The 22,033-nt window shown below is 36.8% G+C and overlaps 1 protein-coding gene and 1 pseudogene across 1 annotated transcript; one reads left to right on the top strand and one right to left on the bottom strand.

Moving 5' to 3' along the window:
* Positions 1–1,586: 1,586 nt before the first annotated feature.
* On the top strand, positions 1,587–14,861 carry LOC145786686 (b(0,+)-type amino acid transporter 1-like). The gene is made up of 11 exons (XM_082598399.1): positions 1,587–1,685; positions 3,868–4,015; positions 4,289–4,531; positions 5,805–6,030; positions 6,640–6,684; positions 8,386–8,509; positions 8,805–8,908; positions 10,386–10,482; positions 10,894–11,049; positions 12,102–12,270; positions 13,742–14,861. Exons 1-11 carry the CDS (start codon positions 1,587–1,589, stop codon positions 13,861–13,863), a joined length of 1,533 nt encoding a protein of 510 aa, XP_082454525.1. The 3' UTR covers positions 13,864–14,861.
* Positions 14,862–18,623: 3,762 nt separating this feature from the next.
* LOC145786413 (ceramide synthase 2 pseudogene) lies at positions 18,624–20,855 on the bottom strand (annotated as a pseudogene).
* Positions 20,856–22,033: the final 1,178 nt, after the last annotated feature.

Here is a 22,033-nt window from a genome sequence, read left to right as displayed (position 1 = left end):
CCATTGTCCAAATGCCCCCCTCTGCGTATGTATGTACGCCATTGTATGTACGCCACTGACCACAATGCTCAGATTAGTAGTGGGCAGTGGCGTAGCTAGGGAATGTGCCGGCCTGGGCAGACTCAGATTTTACCGCCCTTTCAAGAAAAAGCATGTGAAAATGAAATGCGTTTTTTATCAGATTATAATCAAAATAAAAAATCGTAGTCTTAAAGTGCCGCCCCCAGACGTGCTGCCCGGGGCGGTCCACCCCCCCTAGCTACGCCACTGGTAGTGGGCTTTCTATAGGCTATGTGGTTGGCCTAGTAGGAGATGCTGTTGGGAAAGCTTGAAGACTGAGCCTACTTGAAGACTGAGGCTAGTTAGGCTAAGTTACATATCTTAAGTAAACTTAAACCAAATCGAATTTTGTATGAAGTAGTCTATAGCAAACATATAGCGTTTGTTTGTTTGTTTGTTATATCTTTATCCTGCAGTGCGGGAAAGCGGACTTGAGCGCTATGCATCGGTGTATGCCTTCCGACGTACACCTGACCCACGCTGCAGCCGACTGCAATGTCTGTTTCCGGTTGTCTACTCAACTTATGACTAAATTTGGTACTACCCATTACTCGAATTCGATCACTGGGTAGAGGCAATTATCGTAAAGTTTCTTGCCCAGAGAAACAACAGCAAGTGCGGGTGGCTGGAGTCGAACATGCAGGCTCTCGACTCAGGGATATCTAAAAAAGGGGATACGAAGGCTCAGAGCGATTGCTTTATTCTCATGACACTAGAAGGGCGGTAGTTGGTACCGCGTTAAACACGCTGTTCTTTTTTAAATTGTAGAAAGTTTTGTAGTGCAGCTGGTACACTCAGCTACACAAGACAGTTAGCAAGTGTTATGTAGAACATATTTAAAAAATACTTGTTTGAAAAGACAGTTGAAAGGTTACCAGTTAGCTGTTTTTTTGACAAAACCTTTGCAGTTGGCTCGGTGTAAAGCAAGTATACGGGTAGTTGAATTACCAAGTAGCCTAATTATGAGCATTCATTGAATATCCATACCTTGTGGTAATAGTGCAATGCAGGTTGTCATAACAAAGTTTATTAAATTACTATAGGTGCCAATTGTTATTTTACCATAAACAGAGATTATTTATGATAAATAGAAGCCCTTCTATTGTTAGACGTAATAAAAGCCTTCATATCCCCTTCTCTAGATATCCCTGTCTCGACTGCGAGCCCAACGCGCTAACCACTCGGCTGCATAATCAGCTGCATAGCGTATAGTCGGCTGAATATTGCCTAATAGTTTAGAGAGCCCTGGTACAGCACTCAAAAGGCCTCCGGTTCTACATCGATCAAGAACAGATATGTGTGTGGTGAGACTTTTTATGCATTCCTGAAGGTGGACACGAAAATGGCTTTCGTTGCCTTCCTGTCCACTTAATCAAAATCGTAATCTTCAACCACCGGGCGTGAGCCGGGAAGGCCTACGCGACCGGATGATATTCAGAGCTTATCTTTTGCTTGAAGGGGAAAATTAGTGGAGTTTTTTGGTAAAAACAAAGCTTGAATTGTAATTGATATTGTGTTGTGTCAAAATGGAAAATACAAGCTTACGGAAGCGGAAGGAAGTATTTGCAAAAGACTCAAGTGGTGATTCCAAGAATGAGAACAATGTGATGGAACTGAAAAAAGAGGTGAAAGGGGTAGCTTGTAGCCTAGCCTATGTTCAAGAATTTTCAAATCGGGCACTAGTGATATCGATAAAAACAATAAATGGTTCTTAAATCATCAAAATTCAAAAAAAGTGATGTAATCAATAGCTGTTCGAAATAGCTGTTCAATTGTGGAAATTTTACTTAGGTTGCTATCTTGTTTAGCCTACCACCACCTCGCTGCCTGTTATATGTATGTTTGTTGGTTTGTTTGCTTATTTTATTTTTTTGTTCTACCGTACTTTTGTTGTTATTACCTCTTGTTTTTTGCATTTCTTTTTTGTTATTGTATGAGGGTAGCAGCTATCTTCGTTGACCCTGTGGTCTTTCGCTCTCATCCTCGTACCAGCACCACATTCAATGTACCAGCACACAATTGGTTAGCGCGTCACTTCTGGAACGAAGAAGCTTCAAGATCAAGCGGCGCTGGTTCGACTCTCGGGGTGTGCGCTTGAGCAACGCACGTTAAGGACTGCTCTCCATTAGGATGGCTCGTTTTTGAACTTTTTTTAAAAATTCTTTTGGGGTAGTGGAGAAATGGTGCCAATGAGTGAGAAAACAATCATGACAAAATTTGAGATTTGTAACAAATTGTCTTCAGCCTCGTCATGGGGCCCAAAAATTGAAAAATGGGGTCAAAAACGCAATTTTTTTGAAAAATATTTTTAGTTTGGGTAGATACAATATTGTTTAGATATACAGTATCTAATTAGCCTAAGAAAAAAAATTGGAGTCATTTGAACTATTCCTTCAGCTTACTCACAGCTTCTGAAAATTTTCATTTTGCTGAAAATTTAGCATTTTTGTTTGTGGCTACATAACTACAAACTTCGTCAGTGACGTAAATTCAAATAAAAGACGTCACTTTTTCCTACCAAATTAACCCAATTTCATTAGAAAATGATGCAACAGCACGTCAGGGCAGGTCTATAAAGAGGAATACCATGACGTTTCATAGCTGGCACAATGTCTAACGCAATTATGTATCATGTAACCACCCACAAAAATGCTAAATTTTCAGCAAAATTAAAATTTTCATAAGCTGTGAGGAAGCTGAAGGAATAGTTCAAATGACTCCAATTTTTTTTCTTAGGCTAATTAGATATATCTAAACAATATTGTATCTACCCAAACTAAAAATATTTTTGAAAAAAAATGCGTTTTTGACCCCATTTTTCGATTTTTGGGCCCCATGAGGAGGCTGAAGACATTTTTTTACGAATCTCAAATTTTGTCATGAGCGTTTTATCACTCATTGGCACCATTTCCCCACTACCCCAAAAGAATTTTAAAAAAAGTTCAAAAACGAGCCACCCTACTCTCCATTCAGCGGCATCTAATGGATGGAATAGTTCCCCGGCAACAAGACTTCAACAATCGGAAACTTCACTCTGTCAATCTCGGTGACCGGGCCTGCGTCAGTGATTCAAGCCTCTACAAGTATGCGAAACTGCCAGGATTAAGCTCTGCAAGAAGCTTTCCCAGTCCGAGGATAATAATTCAATCAATCAATCAATCAATATTGATGTCTACAGTACGTGCTGCAGTGGTAAACCAAATAAAAAAAAATCTGAATCTGTTCATTGGTAAACTCAAGTTAATTTCCCTGTGCATATTATATGCTAATGATATGCTTTTATGTAGCGCAGTCACAGATTTGGGATACTCTCAGAGCTTCGTTGTAAATAGGCTAAGGCCTAAATCTAATTACTAAAGTAGATAAAACAAATATGCTACAATTATTCACTCTTTTGATGTGCTGTTTCGTCTAACTTTGTGCAAAGAATTGTTTCTGTCAATAGTAGTCTTAACATTAGTATTCAATTAAGTCTTCAAAGTATTTTCCACAAAATTATATATGACCCTGAAATTGGGAAGCCTTGACATAGGCTACAATTATTTGAAGTTCAATGCACAGAAAAGTCATGAAAGCAATTTATTGCAAAAGTTATCTTTGACCTGTTGGCTTAAGTTAGTTTTAAGGAAAAAGATATACATCGCAGTTAGATAAGTTATGAAAAAATCACATTGTTGAGTTATGGTAAATCGTGACCGTTTAACAAACGTTTTCCTTCGTCAATTTAAAATAGTACAATGCCCTGTAGCTTCTACAAAACTGTGTATTTAATTAATTTATCAAAACTTTTCTGTAAATATTTCTTAGCTCGGTGTATTTGGAGGAATTGCGTTAGTGGTTGGAACTATGATCGGATCAGGAATCTTCCTTTCACCAGCAGGAATACTTGTCAGAACTAAATCTGTCGGAGCAAGCTTGTGCGTCTGGACAGGATGTGGAGTACTATCCACTTTAAGTAGGTAGCAAAGCAAAATATATGTTTTTTTTTCTTTTTGGGCTGATAATATTACCGTACGTTTGTACTTAAAGTCCTTATTGTCACTTTATTTAAGATATAGACCTTTAATATGCTTTTAAGCAACAGCTCTTTCTAACAATAATTGAACAGCTGATCTATCAGAAGGTAAATCATTACACATGACCATAAAACAAAAAAGAAATTTTAGTTTCTCGTTTGCGAAACCTTATTTTAAATTGTTGTTTTAACAAGTTTGTAATTTGCTTGCAGGTGCTTTGAGTTACATAGAACTTGGTTTAATGATTAAAAAGTCTGGTGGAGAATACCAATACTTGAAAGCGGCCTTTGGTGACATAATCGCGTTTTTATGCGCTTGGACTGCTGTTGTGGTCACAAAGCCGTCCTCATTGGCTATAATTTCGATTGGATTTGCGGAATATGTCACCGCACCATTTTATCCTGGATGTGCACCACCAAATGTAGTACAAAAATGTGCCGCTGCATTCTGTATTGGTGAGTTATTACAAGCCTATTCTGCTTATTTACCGGCTACATTCGAAGTTGATTTGTTTTTTAAAACTGAGATTGGTAAGTTTTATTCGTGGCATTTGTTACTGTTTTATAATGCCTACCAGACAATGTCTGAATTTACATTGATGTAACGTTTGCAGATTCGTATTCGTCACTAACTCACGCGTTTCGTAAAAATTACAGACCTAGATATCAAGCAGCTTTCGAGCTAAAATGCTTTAATTGCCTAATTTGGCCAGCCTACGTCGAATTGCTGTCAGTGGTTTAGAATTTTCTAAACACTGTCAACGGTAATACCAACCAGTTCTTGTCACAAAATTGGAAGCTCTGTATCGAGTCGCAGCTGAAATTAAACCTTGTTCTAAACCAATGGTTCTCAACCGGGGGTCCGCGAAGCGATTTCAGGGGGTCCTTGAAAGTGAATTGTTTTTCGAGTTTCGAGAATCGAGTTTTCAACATGATTGATAAACTACGAAATTTAAAAATTGGTTGGTTGTGCTTTATTTGTGTATTACCGTGATTTTGAATTTGTACTTCCCAACGAACTAGTGCGATGTCGTTTGAAATTTCAAAGGACATTGCACAAGGGTTTAGTTTCCTAACTAAAAAACTATCATATTAATGAATTATTTTTTTTACAGTAATTAGGCTGTGTTCAACTTAATTCTTTTGAGACAGCAGTCTATTGATCGATGCTTAACTTAGAAGTGCAAACGTTAGTTAGCAGTTTATCGCCACTCACAGTTTTGCAATGACAAAGATTATAGCGAATTAATATTGATTGGAAGTGAAAAAAAGAGAAATTGTTTGCAACGGTTTCAAAAATTTTATTGATTTTTGATATAATTTATAGAAAAACATTAAATCAACATATAGATTACTGATTTTTGAAGATGTGTGCCAACTGCCAACATAAAGCTTATAACATAATTTTGTCACTGATGTCGTCAATCGTCATAAGTACATTGCGAGTTCAGCAAATTCTTCCGAGTGTGTCGTTTCGAAACTTATGAAACATTTGATTCCATTATAGGAGAAGCGATGTACTAAAATTTCAGATAAAAGTTTTTTAAGGGTCCGCGACCGCTTCGAAGGTACCAACAGGGGTCCGACAAAACAAAAAGGTTGAGAACCACTGTTCTAAACTTTAGTCAATTCACTGCAAAAACTATAAATATAGCCTAAGTTTCTCTTTCAACGTACGGTAGCACTATCAATTTTTCTTTCTATTTGTCGTGTAATTTTGTTGTTTTAGTATTGATTTCTTCTTTGAACTGCTGGAGTGTAAAGCTAAGCAATGCTGTTCAAGTCATATTCACCGCCGCCAAGCTATTGATGATTGCTGCCATAATAGTAAGCGGTCTTGTATTGCTGGGACAAGGCCACACAGATCAGTTTCACCAACCCTTTGCTGGCTCTTCGACTTCGTTTTCAGCAATTGCGTTGGGTTTTTATGGTGGCTTGTGGTCGTACGATGGATGGTGAGAAAAATTTACATATTGTTAAAAATTGACAAGGTTGATTTTGTTATATTTGTAATCCTGAATACAGCTCATAGTCTCATACCAACATCTGGGCTGCCATTTTAGAACCAGACGATTTTAGATAACAGGAGGTTGAGAAGTTGTTTCTTCTTAAGTGGTGAAATTATTTTATAAGTAACGTAACATTACGTCTAAGTTACTACACAAGGAGTATTGAACCCTTGTCTTCCTTGACCATTGATTTTGGGTTTTAAAGCGTTAAGTGCAGCCTGTTCAGTTAAAATCAAAAGCAGATGTGGCCTACTCTGTGAGGCAGGAGCTGGTTGTAGTAGCTGGGAGTTTAGAGCGTGAGTAAGTAAATGACATTTTGTCCAAGTAATTTTGATGCAAAAGAAGCTGCTGGAATTAGCTGTGGATGCAAACTTATGTTGTGAATTGATATTTTTGCTTATTGTAGTACGGTACCGGTAGCCTACTATTAACTTGCATTCGTCACTTTAGTTTTAACTGCTGGTTAAAGTAACTCATTACCGTGAATTGCTTGTGCTCGTGAAACTTTAAGTCAAATTCATATTTTATCATCTTTACCTATTTTGCTTCATCAAGGAACCAGCTAAATTATGTGACGGAAGAAATACATCGTCCGAACAAGTAAGTTGTTTAACTAAGTTACAACTATTGTATCCGCCAAAGCGTTGGAATTTCAGGCATAAGCTGGTTGTTGAAAAACACAGTTCATCTCTACTCAGGGTGTAATAAATTGGGTGGGCCGCGTGGGCGTAGTTGCAGAAGGAAAAGCAGCCAAGAGAACAAACTAGCAACTGACCTCCCTATTCGCTGTGCCGACCCAGACAGCAAATCAGTCATTTTTACATTGATTCAACGTCTGCAGGCGTTGAATCAATGTAAAAAACAACTGATTTGCTCTGGGGAGAGCATAGTGTGATGAAAACCTACCTGTCTCATCCTCGGACACTTCAAATCAAGTAGGCTATCGGAACACTTGTACTTTTATTGCATCTTCTTATATGACGATTTCCGTCACTCTCAAGTTGAAAAATTCACTTTTGAAGCTCAACATAGTCTTGTATATTGTGAAGAAAGGGGCGTTCTTCCCGGCTATCAGCACAAGGCTGAGCACTCACTAGTACAGCGAGTAGTTGCGATTCGCTAACCATAACGGTGTAGCTTCCACGCTAGCCATTCAGACCATCCAATCAACAATATGTTTCTCGGCAGCCAATTTGTAGCAAGAATTGACAGCGATAGACACGTGTTTGTGGCTAGAATACGGTGCGATACTGATGAGCCCAGCCTCATGGGCGAAACACGTGTCTATCGCTGTCAATTCTTGCTACAAATCGGCTGCCGAGAAACATAGTCTTGTATAGTTAGTTAGTTAATTAGTATCAGTATAAAAAATGTATGGTAATAATAATTGCAGAAATGCCTGCAGTTAGCATGACTTCTTGATTATTTGTGCTCGACTTTTGGCACTTGTACTCCAAGAAGCAGTACTTTGTTTTATTCGTATCATTTCATTCTTGCAGGCTAGCGAACAACGGCTTCTTTTGTTTTGGTTCTACTGTTGAATTTAATAATCTTACGTTGTGAATTTTGTTGCAAAAATTGCGATTCGATCATTTCTCTTTTGTTAATGTATTTAAGAAAAATAATCGTCTTTGTTCATGATCGAATCGCAATTTCTAATTCAAATAGAATAATAGTATAAATTACAAACGATTTTTATCTTTTCTGATAAAAAAAAAAAAAAACAGTTATAAAGCTTGATAGTTTACGCAATTGTTTTATGTTGTTGGCATTTAATGAAAGTTTTCACGTCACTCAGAGCTGAATTTGATTTGTAATTGTTCAACTTTTGGAGTGTTAGTAGCTTAAATTGAAGACCTGAATTAAAGAACTACTTAGGCCTAAGTTCAAAACAGGCTACGACTTTTGAGATGAAGCAAGTTAGTTCTTTTAACGTTATTAAAACTTTTATTTTTAGGCCAACACCAGCGTGTGTTATAATAAAATTAATCCGCTTCTTCAAAATCAAATTTTGTAGGTAGCTCACTGGCATTGGCTCTCATGCAACATATTTTTGGTGATAACTCAACTTACACAAAAAGTGACAAGTAGTTTCAGGCCTACAGCTCAGGTCTTCATTACTGACGATGGCACTTCAGCCAAGCATTATCGGCAGCTTACAGTATTTTAACTCTTAAATGAAACAAATGAAATAGCTCTGAACGGCAACATTCTCTGTGTATATTTTTCATGTACAAATTGCCTGTATTTTATCGTTGGGATACTAGAGATAGCGTACATGCTAAAGTGTTTGTTTTTCAGAAATTTTCCTGTGGTCATTATGATTGCAATACCATTAGTGACGATTTGCTACATACTTGTTAACATCGCATATCTCAGCGTTATGACTCCAATCGAAATTCTATCCTCCAACGCTGTGGCTGTAGTAAGTAAATTTGATGACAAAAAACGTAACAAGTCAATTGCTCCACAAAATACAGTTACCTTAATTCGTGAAATTTGACGTACTTTTAAGTTTAAAATTGATGGATATTGCGAGGAAAAGGTTTTAGGGCAAGGTAATACATAAAAGTAAAAAAGCGTCATCTTTCTTGATTCTTGAACCGTCCCATTACACAATACAAATACTTTAAAGTTTATCTAGATTTCCTGTGCCAAAGTTTTGTCTAACTTTTTTTTAAAGGTTTTAGTTACACAATCAATATTTTGAACAATTTCAGACATTTGGGGATAAGGTTTTTGGACAGGCAAGTTTTCTTGTTCCGTTTGCAGTGGCTTGTTCGACTTTTGGTGCAGCAAATGGAAGTGCATTCACCGCAGCACGGTGAGTGGAAATTGGTCATCATCAAATGTGCTGAAACCTTTGTTTTAGACAAATATAGTTTACAACGTTTTCGTCATGATGATAAAATTTTGTATGGATTAATAGGTTGGCCTTGAGAATCGTTATGAGCTCCCTCAAAAGTACAATTTTTTTCCAATTCAGATTTGAACAACAAAGAAACTGACAAAAGACGTTAAGAGTAGCTTTACTTGGTAGCCTAGGCTATAGGCCTACTATAATATAAACATAGCCAATAGGTAAACCGTATTTTCGCAGTGAAAAAGTTTAGAAATTATCAAAATCTCAAAAATATTGCGATCTTTGCGTACAACATCGACAGTAAGCAACTGATACAACTTTAACTCTTTTGAAAATTGAAGCTCACTTTATAGCAAGTTTAAAAACTGAAAGACAAGACCTAGAAAGTCAAATTTATACCAAATGGATTACATGCAGGACCGTAGAGAGAATAGCTTGGGCCCGGTACTAATGATATCCTCAATCCCCACATCAAGGCACTTTTAAGAAAAAAACACTACATCCAAAGAAAACGAGGTGGTTTCTTTAAGTTTTCGGGTTCCTTGGAAAGGTTCCGTGCCCCAAAAACCATTCCGAGTACAAAAGTATCTACTGGACCCTCCTGTTAACGCTACTGCTTACATGTTTTCTGCTATGTTGTAATGTAATCACGACACGTCAAAAAGTTAATCTCAACTCTCAAGGCATGGAGAAAAATGAAAACGTTTTTTGAGGCTTCTTCGTTGAGTATAGTCACAAAACTATGAAATATCGTTAAAGAACTTCTACCAGCGGCAATTAAAATAAATGTAGTTGTTGATGGAACAAAATCACTTTGGCTAGGCTACGTAGAGAAATTTTGAAAAAAAAATTCTCAGTATTGTGTCGTTGCCAAGGCAATACCACATAAGGTTTGTGTCGTAGCCTTTAGCACAAGATGCGGTCTTCACAAGTAAGCGGAGATTGATGGGATTAAAATAACTAAATATTATAAACTTAACTAGGTTGAAGACTCAGTTTCTCCTGTCAATGAAAGGTCGACGGCTCTTAAAGTCATTCAAAGCCGGAGAGTCCATAACTACACTCTGTAGGCCTACCTCACGGTCTTAATTGCTGTATTTGAGGGCTATCAAAAGGTCACTTGCCTTTCTCCACAATGCAGCATAACTCAATACCATACTAGTTAGTCGTTTATACGGTATTCACTTTATTATGCTTGAAGTTTAGCTTTTTATTAGTGTGGTACAAAAACAGATTGATGAGCTATAGGTTATCAATAAACTTTCGTAAGCACTTAGGCCTAAATGTTAATTTGTGTAAAAACACAAGGTTTATGTTACATTTGCACATTCGTCTGGGTTGTTACGGATGCATTTTTTATAGCACATTGAAAGAATTATATAAGCCTAGATTGTTACAATTCAAACCGATATGATCTAATATTATTTTCATTTTGCAGTCTGACATTTGCTGCTGGTAGAAATGGCCAGATGATGAAAGTTCTATCATTTATCAGCGTGACAAGATACACGCCTTCTCCAGCGGTGATCTTTAACGTATGATATTATATCTGTAAACTTGTACTGGCGCAGTCTACAGTTTGCTTGACATAATATAGTTGTCAGGATCGTTGGGAAAGTAATTTCGCTTGAAACCAATAAGATCTTCTGCCCTAAATAAAAAAAAAATGCACTACATCCAGCAAATAGCCCCTGAGGTCGTTTGATTACGTTTCGGGGCCCTTGCAATGGTTACGAGTTACGACCCCTAAAATCATCCCGTGATCAAATCTAAAGTAGGGTCCAAACCCACCTGTCAACGTTACTGATTGTTTCCAACTTTGGCATAATAATACTTACACTAGCTTTTCATTAATGTCAAAAAAAAGTTTGTCGTAAACTTTTAATTGACATGAAAAGAATTCACTCTCTGGCTGGGATTATATCTGTAATAAGATACCATTTCAGGCACTCATCGCATTGGTGATGATAATTCCAGATGCTTCCAGCTTTTCTTCTTTAATCGATTACTTTACGTTTTCATCATGGTTGTTTTATGGGGCAGCTTTTCTCTCCATCATCGTCTTACGGTTTCGTCAACCTCATTGGAATCGACCTTTCAAAGTAGGTTTTGGCTGATAGTGATAGGCTACTGGTACCCTAAGTTTGTTATATCTGCCTCTGATATTTAGGCTGAGTAGGCTAAACCTGTTCTTTTTTTATTCATTTAGCGCGTGACTTCGTAAACAAAGAAGTTTCAAGATCAAGCGGCGCTGGTTCGACTCTCGGGGTATGCGCTTGAGAAACGCATTTTAAGGACTGCTCTCCATTCAGCGGCACCTAATGGATGGAATAATTTCCCCACAACAACACTTCAACAATAATTGGAAACTTCACTCTGTCAATCTTAATAACCGGCCCTGCGTCAAAAGCCTCTACAAGTATGCGAAACTATACATGTCAAGGCTTTGTCAGTTCAAGGATAAAGATTTAAAACTAAACCAAAAAAACAAAATAAGATTGCAATTCCACTGTCTGTTGTCAAATGCAGGTTAGCGAAAGCTCCTCTTTTTCCGTTGTTTCAACATTGCTAGATGCTGAAATCAGACAAGATGTAAAAATGGTAAAACGCTGAAATGAAGTAGCCAGACGCTGAAACATCGTAAAAAGGGCTACGTTACAGGAGCTTACAAATTACTTCGGCTTAAAAAGTGTGTCGCCACTCGGCAAACAAAAAGCGGAAATATATCGAAAAAATTTCAAAATAAAAATAAATTTGTTTCGTTTCATTTCGAACAGGTTTCTACGAAAGTGTATTCGTTTCGTTTCGACCTGAAAAACTTGATTTTGAGCAACGACTCTACCAACAGCAACATGCTGCCTACTTGTAAAGATAGAATTTTCATATTTTGTAAAGAAGACCTGGTAGCCCAGATGGTAAAATCCGTCATTTGTACATTGATTCAATGTCTGCAGACGTTGAATCAATGTACAAATGACTGATTTTAATGTCTGAGAGTTGAGAATCGGAGCTGATAAATCAATGTTCAATCTTTTGCACGTTTTTAGACTTATTATTTTTTTATTTGTTGGAAAAAGGATGTGGGCTCGAAAACTATTCACTTAGAAACTAAGCACTGAGATACGAGTTGTTAACTTATTCACTTTCTGTTCAGGTTTTTATAGGAATTCCCATTGTTTGCTTCATTGCATCTCTCTGCCTTGTTGTAGCTCCTTTCTTGGACAACCCATCGTTAGCTTACTTATACGCAGTGATCTTCATTTTGGCTGGATTGTTATTTTATTTTCCTTTTGTACACTTCAAAAAAGTACTCCCATTCATGGGTATGTTCTACTTCATAAACAAGTGTATTTAGGTGTAATTAGTTGTAATATAACTTGCAGTTTGCATTTCACAACGTCTACAACAACAGTGCCAATTTGCCCTCAAGCCTTTTATAAACAAACCTTTGTGTTAGTAGCTATTCACTGGCAAGACAATAAGAAATGTCATGAGCAAAACAGATAAAAAAGCGAAATGTTTGAAAATATAAAATAGGGCGAAACAATTTTCCTGCAAATAATAACTACAAGGCCTAAACAGGGCCGTGTTAACCTCCCATAATCAGCTGTGGGGAGAGGAACTCACGGCTGAGTAGGTGGGCTTACTCATTTTAGTCTGTCTAATGCTTTTTAACTGTTTAAAAAATGCTGCAGAAGTTCGATAATCAACAGCTAATTAAATCTTATAAGGTCATATTTACTGCTTTCCAAACCCCCGGCTGAAGATCAACCTCTAACCAGGGACCCACTCATATTTAGTTCGTGCAGCGTTTTTCGGCTTGTAATTTTACATTTTTTTTTCACTTTTGTAAATATTTCTCGCTTCGCTCGCTCGATCACATTTTGTTCACCTGGGCGATATTGGCCAAGCATAATTGGGGGTTAAGGTTAAGGGAGTGAAAAGTTTTTTGAGTCTAAAAAACTAACAAAATGATGAAATCTTCGAAGTAATTACTGCTCACTCAGATAGCCTAGTAAATTAATAATAATTAAATTGATAAATGTCAATGTGAATCGAGATAGGTTATGAAGTGAAAATGTTATCTGTGAAGTTCAAGTTGGGGACACCTCAGATAAAATTTTCTAAGTTCTTTCTTGCTTAAAGACTGGAACACACTAGTTTATACAAACTTTCAAAAAATAAATTATTGAAGTCCTTCTGTGGTTGTAAACAAAAAAATTTGAAATGGTAGGCTAACTTAAATTTTAAACAAAACTTCTTCCCCAATCCAATTTTAATTTTATGAATTTGGTTACACACAAAGCGTGAATCTTGACAAAAAAATGTTGCTCCTAAAAAGTGACCAAAATAACCTATAATTGTCAAAAATTTCTGGAGAGCAAGCTTCCTACACCCCCTTTTCGTTTTATTTATTTGGACATTAAGTTTTGCATTGCATTGTTTGTTTATGTTATAAATTTTAATTTGTGAAAACTCTTGTCTTTTCCCAACTTATTTTCAGATCCCCTTCTACATTGTCGGCATAGCTGTTAACTATTTCTACAAAATCTTAAAGTTGTTTACTCTGTGCTAAAATGATGAAAGTAGCCTAAACTTTTTTCATACATTGAAAGAGTTTGCCGCCCTAAACGCTTTCTGGTCCTAAGAGCAAAAACATACTGTAGTAGCCCACTAGTGGATTTTGGGAGGGAAAAATAGTGCTCAGATAGCCCTGGGCCTAAACCGGGGCCTAAACAATGTAAGTTAGTTTTTAAATTTTTGACATTTGTTAACCTGCAATTCTTTCTACAGATGCAGTGACTATTTTTATACAAGAAGTGTTGGAAATTGTTCCAACATCTATGCTCTGTGAAAGCGAGAATTCGGAGAAAGTAGAATTTGACGAACATGCCATCAACTCACATCGACTTTGACTGCACAAAACGTTTTGACAATGGCTTACTGGAATATTATCTTTAAGTGCTCAAGTGTCATTTAGGATTTTCTTGCGTAGCCTACGATACTTCAGTTGTTTTCTCTCGCAAGCCCACAAAGATATGAAAAGATGCGTGGTTTCAGCCACTCAAAAGACTGAAGTGTGCTAAATATTGTGGATGTGGTTAACTTTTTGTGTTATGAGGGTTGAGTTTAATAGAAGGATAAACTTGTGTACACCGATAGTTAAGCGCTTGACAAGGAAATTCTGTTAAAGGATCAAAAATCGTGCCTCCAAAATAGAGATAAAACATGTAATGTTTCTCTCTCATTTGTTTATGGGGAAGAAGTGTTTTACATGCTACCGATACTCAAAAACTAAAAAAATATTGCAATATTACGACGTTAACGTAGCCTACTGGTCACTTAGAATTAGATAGTTATCAATAATATAATAACCTATTTCAGTGATTTAAATCTCCGATGGAATTTCTGTGTGTTAGTTAAAAACTTCTATCTTTGTGGTCTCAATGACTGTCTGCCGCCAGTAAATAAAAAGTTTTCAAACTTTAGACCAAGACGTCTAACAGATTTATTCACTAAGTTAGATGGTACGAACTAACTGGCCGTTAAATAAAATATATTTTTAAACAAACTTGGTAGCCTCAGTGGCTCCAAATAAACGATGTGTTAGTATTAACGCATCTGTTTGTTCCACTTTAACTATAAAAAGCAAGCTTATTTGTTATATGACCTGAGAGGCTACTGGAAGACATCCAGTTGGTGAACCCGCATTAGAGGGAAGTAAAACATTTTTTTTTTTATTAAAAAAACAAATGTCTTAAAAGTGGTGTTTAGTCCTAAAAGGTTGTTTAATTGGTTTTGAATCTTTATCCTCGGACTGACAAAGCCTTAATTGGTTATCCCTGGTAGTTTCGCATACTTGTAGAGGCTCTTGACGCAGGGCCGGTTACCGAGATTGACAGAGGGAAGTTTTCCGATTGTTGAAGTGTTGTTGCCGGGGAATTATTCCATCCATTAGGTGCCGCTGAATGAAGAGCAGATCTTAAAATGCGTTGCTCAAGCGCACACCCCCAGAATCGAACCAGCGCCGCGTGATTTTGAGCCGGGCGCGTGACCACTGAGCTATCGGGGCAGACAAACGGGACAAAAATAACTTTCAACGTGATTTTGGGCATTTGCAGTCTGCACCAAGGTGGTTTGAAAGGTCCATGTTTAGCCTATATCTGCTATAATACAACATCGGCTTCTAAATGTATCACATTGATCACAAATTTGCAAAAACACAATTTAACCTACCTGAGGTATCGACCCCTACAATTTCTTTGCGTTGACTCTGATATATCGCTAAAATGTGTTTTTGCCAATTTTTGATCAATGTGGCACATTTAGAAGCAAATGTTATAGCAGATATAAACATGGACCTTGAGCATTCTAAGCCAAAACCAGCTTTCGATGACTGATATAGTCTTTCGCTGCTTCCTGTCTGTTGTGGTACCTAGATGGCTATGGTGCTATTCTATTCATGTTGTGTATAATTGTACCTTGCTATTGTTGCAACAGACAAAATATAAGTTTTCTTTCTCTCCAACTTAAACGGTTTTAAAGTTAGAAATGTTTTTGCCGATTACGAAGGTCACATGACTTTTGGGGCCACAGTCACTTTGAAAGTTGATTTTAGGTAGCTGGGATTACCATATTTTTGTGACTTCAAAGCGGAATGCCTCCAAAGACCAAAACCTATTAGCTGTGATTTTTTAACTTACATTTTCCGATATTATTACATAGGCCTACATTTAACGCCATCCCAGCTATCTTCATTGTCATCGAGAGTTCATGCGCATATTCTCTGTGTCGAAATAGGGTAGCCTGTATCTACATACCCATTGTCAGTGTTGCAACATGTTTTTCACTAAATATAGTATCTATTGTTTTGAAGTCGTTTCAAAACAATAACTCAGGAAATCAAAAATATCATAACCTACAAATGCTAAAATTTCCCGCACATTAAGTCAAACTAGCCCTGTTGGCAAGAAAAAAGTGTGAATCAGGAAACCCTTGTAAACTACCAGACATGGTCGAGCATTGTTGGCTTTTTCAGAAATTGGCAGACATTAGAAATGGTTGTCGGGCCACTATCTTAATTTTCACTCCAATCGTAACCCAAATTGTAATTTGCAAAACCGGTCCAATTTAAACTGGCAACCCTAACAATGCCCGATAATGCCCCAAAAAAAGACGACAATGCCAGTGGTCATTTAGACTTTAGAGCTACAGTTTAAATATCGGTTTAATTCGAAAAATAGAAAGGAATTGACGTTCACTATACAAAATATTTCGAATTTAAATTTTTTTCTGTACAGCAAAACGAAAAAAGAATAATAAAATAGCCTGCCGTTTTCAAGTAGATAAGTAGCTTCCAATTGCATTGAGTTTACCCATAAGCCTACCAGATTACCCAACAAATCTTTTCCAGCTAAAAATGAAAAACAGTTTAAAAGATTAAAGAGTTAAATTGTGCTACACATCATAGCTCCGTAAATTATGGCCAATATTTCTGCCCTTTTTCTAGGGAAAAAGGTAACTTGCTTGAAAAAACACGTCCTGGATGGCGCAAAATGTACACCCAGTGAACCGGGACTGTCATTCTGCTCGTGTCTACGGAAAGTTTCTCGGCTACCAGGGCAGACTGCTTCAATTGCGAAAAATATATTTACACCAAGATCAGTTTATTTTCGATAAAAATCAATTCTAGACACAAACTCTTTATCACGCAAACTGCAAAAAACGTTTTCTGGTAGGATTGTCACAAGCTATTTGAACGATACGAAAAAAAATGTTCTGAAAAAACAAGACATGTTAAAAACATTAAAATTTCATTAAAAATGCAACACATGTGGAAATATGGCATCAACATAAAATTGCCATTAAAATGAGCGATTGACATTCTATTTGTATTGTAGTTGATTGTAAGGCTGTTTGATTTAAGACTAAAAGGTAACGTAGCAACGGTCCTGAAATAGGCAAATAAAAAATGCGAAAAAGAAATGGATTTTCATCATTTGAAATAGCAATGAAGAGTTATGTAGTTTTGTCAATAGCCTATATTCACAACAAAAACTAGTGAAAAGCACACAAGTGAAACATGAAAAACAAGTTTTTATCTACGGTGTGAAAATAGTTCAAATCAATCACAAAAACTAGTGAAAAGCACACAAGTGAAACATGAAAAACAAGTTTTTATCTACGGTGTGAAAATAGTTCAAATCAGTTAGGCCTAGTGTTATCACAAAATATGAAAGCAATGACTTGGCAACAACTGCTTTCAAAGTACACTGAAAAACAAAGCAAGATGCGTGGCAACCATCAGCCTGAATGGCAAATAGCAAGTTCACAAAGCAAATATTCATTCTTTCACTTCATTCAATACTTCATTTCACTTCTTCATTCATTACATTTTTGGAAGTAGTTTTTTGAACAAGTCAAGTATATTCCTCAAAATCGAATCAAAAATTCACAATTGCTCTAACATGAAGCATGATTTAATATCAACAAACAGTGAAAGTACTATGTACAAATATGAAACACCAACAAGCAACTCTTTTATGTCGTACATAACATTGATTAAAGGATGGCTACTGAATAAACGTAATTGAAGGACAGACTATTGATCTCAGCTCCATGTGTACGTCAAAGCGGAATCTTTTTTACGCATCTTGTTGAAAGCATGACATCCTGATAGTGAAAAGCAGGCCTCGAAATTCGTTTTTGTTGACGGCGGACAAACGTGTCCGGTCTGAGCAGCTATCTCGGCGGACAAATTAAGTCTCTCGACGGACACACGAGTTTTAACGTCGATCATCATGCTTAATCACTTTATCTTGATAATTCTTTGCCATTTGAGAACTATAGCTACAGTGTGGAAGGCTTTCTAAAATTTCAGCAAAGTCACTCTGAAAAGCTTTCATCAGACCAACGACGTGCGCTTGAAGAGTCAAAGCGCCAGCTAGCTGCTTAATACGCCGCATAACTGATTAATTTCCACCTAACGAGGTCGTATGGCCTCTTGCGTCACAATGCTCTGGGCACAAGTCGGAAAACTTCTACACTAACGCTATTATTTTCTGCTGTGCAAAGTTTCACTAAGCTTTTTCTAGATTTATTTTTGTGTATCATGTGAGCGAAAGTGAATATTCACTGGGCCTTTTCTTTCCTACTGCAATACCAAAACTTAACAAATTTTGCTGCGTCTTGCTGTAATAGCCTACTCTTACAATCTAATTTTGTAACCAACCTTGCCTTATCAATATTACTCGGAGATGAAAGCTAGACATTGTGACGTAAGACTTGAACTAAATTGCGCGTGATTAGTGTAGAAGTACCGGTACTCCCATCGATTCTTGGCGAAGAATTCACCTTTGTTACGCTGATTCAATGTCATCAATCGTTGAAGCAATGTAAAAATCGAAAATTTTTCTGCTTGAATTGAAGCTAAGGGATATAATACAGCATTCACATTTTGTAGATGCGCGCTGAAATGCGCGGGAAATAATATTTTTGCAACCATTGTTCGTGCTATGCAACGGCGATTTGTATCGCTAGTTCCTGTGTTATTTCTCGGCGGACAAATATGACCGATCTAGATGGTACTTCCCGCGGACATCACATGCTGTGACGGCGGACATGACCGCCGTGTCCGCCGTGAATTTCGAGGCCTGGAAAAGTAAACTTTCTTTAGCAATAGCTTTTACACAAAGCGTATGTTTCATGCACTAGCATCAACCATAAGGCTAACTGTGCAATGGCACTGCAAACGAATTGACATACCAGACACAAACATTAACAACTAATTGGTAACGCACAATTAAAATCCTGATTTTGTACTTTTTTCTGTCTGATGATATGTTACTTTTTTTCTGTTTGTTAGTATGTTACTTATTGTAACAAGCATTTCTTTTCTGTTAGACAAGATAGTGACCAAAAAAACAAGGTAAATCATATATGATTTTCTTATTGTGATTTCTCAAACATATTGTTGTGAACGCCTTCTGACTAATCAGAGTCACCAATTGAACTTGAAACTACCATAACTTACACAAATGCAGAATCTCTGTGGCAGCTTGATCTTCTCCAGTCTAGTAGCAAATAAAGTGAAAAACGTGAATGGTGTAGATTACGCATATCTTCGTTGCTTTATGGGATACAAACAATCAGACATATTTTTTAACATGAACGTTTTTCAGTTCATATTTGTATGAATAATGGTTGTGTGCTCTCTATCAGTCACAATTCTGAAGTATGCACAGTTGCATACCACTTGGTATTCGTTATATAAATTATAGTGACTTATGCTTTGAGTCAAACATATTATGTTCAAAATTATGAGACGATGCAACAATAAGTTTTTTACAAGGTAGTATAAGATTAAAAATACACCCTACGCATTTGCTACAATGAAGTAAAATCACTTTGATATATACAGTACCGGTAGTAGCAAAACAGTATTTCTTACAATTCACTAAGAAAACAAAACGCAAACAAGACATCGATTAGTTGTAAATGTACAATGCAAGAAATTGTCAGGCAACCATCTTAAAAACTGCAACAATTACTCACAATGAGAGGATAATATAAATTTGTTTGATCAACAAGCATAACATGTGAAACAAGAGGTGTAATAAATGTGCACGAAATATAATAATAAAACACTTCAGGCAAATATCTACAAATACAACAACATTACGCATTTTATGTCTGAATAAATTTCATTCAGAAACACATGATATGACATAATCACTGAGATTTCTTGAATTGATCATCATCATCACTAGTTGATTCCTCTGCATCACTTCTCTCATCTTTGTGTATCTCACCCTCTTTTAGCTTTTTATAAGCCATTTTCAATATAGTTGCCGCCCAAAATATATGAAGACATTGAAGAATTGAAAGTAGAATGTTGAAAAAGTAGTAACCGGGATATGGATGCCCAAAAAGTGCCAAGCTTTTAACCCATGTTGTATGTAAGATTACACAGGGAAATATAATTATTCGTGATACAATGAACACAACAGCAAAAACATTAAACATCTTATTGGCTGTTTCCTTTTTCTTTGCATATAGAATGCATTTTCCCACTTCTAGTATAATGTCTGAAACGTCGTGAATCGCCATAACTAAAGTACCAACTCTCACAAAGTTTGCCACATATGAAAAAACAATCAAAAATATAGTTGCTATGTGATGAATAAGCTGTTCAGTGAAATCTTTTCTTGTGATGTCACCCATAAACAATAGTGAGAACAACAAAGACAAGTAAAAACCGCCCTCCAGCATGTAGTAGTAATACACAGATGGCCACATGCTTTGTCGAGGAAAATCTACCCAGCAATACATACCATCCCAAAACCAAGGTGCTCTCAGCAAAATGCTCATTGCAAATATGAAAATGCAAGTATAAAAAAAGCCTCTCCAACTTGCCTCAGCCATCTTTTTGTATAAGTTGGGCCTTTCTTTATTTCTGCGACGTCGAAACCAATTGCCAACTTTTTTTGAGGTCCATCCGATTTTACTTGCCAACACTTCAATGGCTTCTGATGTAGGTTGCTTTTCTGTTAGAAAAAAGTTTTCCAAAACATCGTTGTGGACATTACATTTTCTTTCATACTTAAGACCTAATCTTTTGGCCAATGGTTGGGTGGCAAGCCTTTCATACATTCGTCGAACAATGTATATTGCCACTGCATAAACAACCATCATAGGCAAATCTCGTGGTTTAGCATAGTGATATCCAGGTTTGTCACGTAAATCTTTGAATGAAAGTCCCTTGGGAAACCAAAACCAATCGTTCCACAACCAATTAGAAACAGCTTCCATAATTAAGTTATATACAAAGTCTAAATAAATGTACGGTATTCATTCAATGATAAATTAAATCCAGCAAGAATGTGCATACATATGGCAATTTGCAGCATATACATTGAAAAATCTAAAAAAATAAACTTAATAAAATATAACATTTTTCCAGCAGCTTCAAAGCAACATGATTCTTTAACAAACTGTTCTGGTTATGCAATACACTGCTTTATTTTTTTCTTCTTGTATTTTTACCAATGTCGCATAGCACATATATTTTAAGGTCAAATGCTACATTTTTTAATCCCTGAACAATGAACATTGACTTTTGTTAAAAAAATTACAAATTTGTAAGTTTCAATCATGAAAAAATCATGTGGGAGGCTTGAAAAATGAAACTAACAAAGTAAAAAACTTTTAAAATGTTGCACTGAAAACCTGTTATTGGATGCCAACAGTATATTTTAGATACATTGTTCTACATGCCTTACATGATCATTTTTGTGCAACACCAGTATCACTAAATTTTAGACACTCATTCATTCCAAGACGAACAGAAGAGTGTAAACAACTCAAAATATCACTCAACAACACTGTAAAACTACTAGAGAAAACAGAATGCAGTCGTTGGCAAGATGGCATGGCCTTTCTTGATCATTTAGGCTAATATCATACTACAAGATTTTCAAAGGCTCATAAAGCTATCCAAACGTGAATTTTTACTCACTTCTTGCTCTCAGTAATATATACAATTTGAAACTCCTGAGCTATTTCTACTTTGCTTGCTTTCAATCTGATACCGATGCGACAGTGACAACAAGAAAAACAATTTTAGGGTCCAAGGGAGGCCGGAATGGCCCGTTTCGGCGAGTCCGATTCGGCAAGTGCCCGATTCGGCGAGAGCCCTTTTTGGTGAGTTCCCTATTCGGCAATTTTTTGAACTTTTTTTTAAATTATTGGGTACCGTAGCCTAATTATCATTGCCGTTTTAGGGTTTGGGGTTAGGGTTGGAGTTTGGGGGTTAAGGGTTAGAGGGTTAAGGGTGAAGGGGTTAAGGGTGAGGGGGTTAAGGGTTACGGGTTAAGCGTTAAGGGGTTATTTGGACGTTTAGCGACATTAAAACGATGTAAAAGCGGCAATGATAATTAGGCTACGGTGCCCTATAATTTAAAAAAAAAAATCGAAAAAATCGCCGAATAGGGAACTCGCCGAAAAGGGCTTTCGCCGAATAGGGCACTCGCCGAATTGGACTCGCCGAATCGGACTCGCCGAATAGTAGCAGACCCAAGGGAGGCA

This window comes from Aplidium turbinatum, chromosome 17, assembly GCF_918807975.1.
Source record: "Aplidium turbinatum chromosome 17, kaAplTurb1.1, whole genome shotgun sequence".
Taxonomy (NCBI): Eukaryota; Metazoa; Chordata; class Ascidiacea; order Aplousobranchia; family Polyclinidae; genus Aplidium; species Aplidium turbinatum.
The sequence above is the reverse complement of the archived record's forward strand: the minus strand, read 5'-3'. Positions and strand labels throughout refer to the sequence as shown.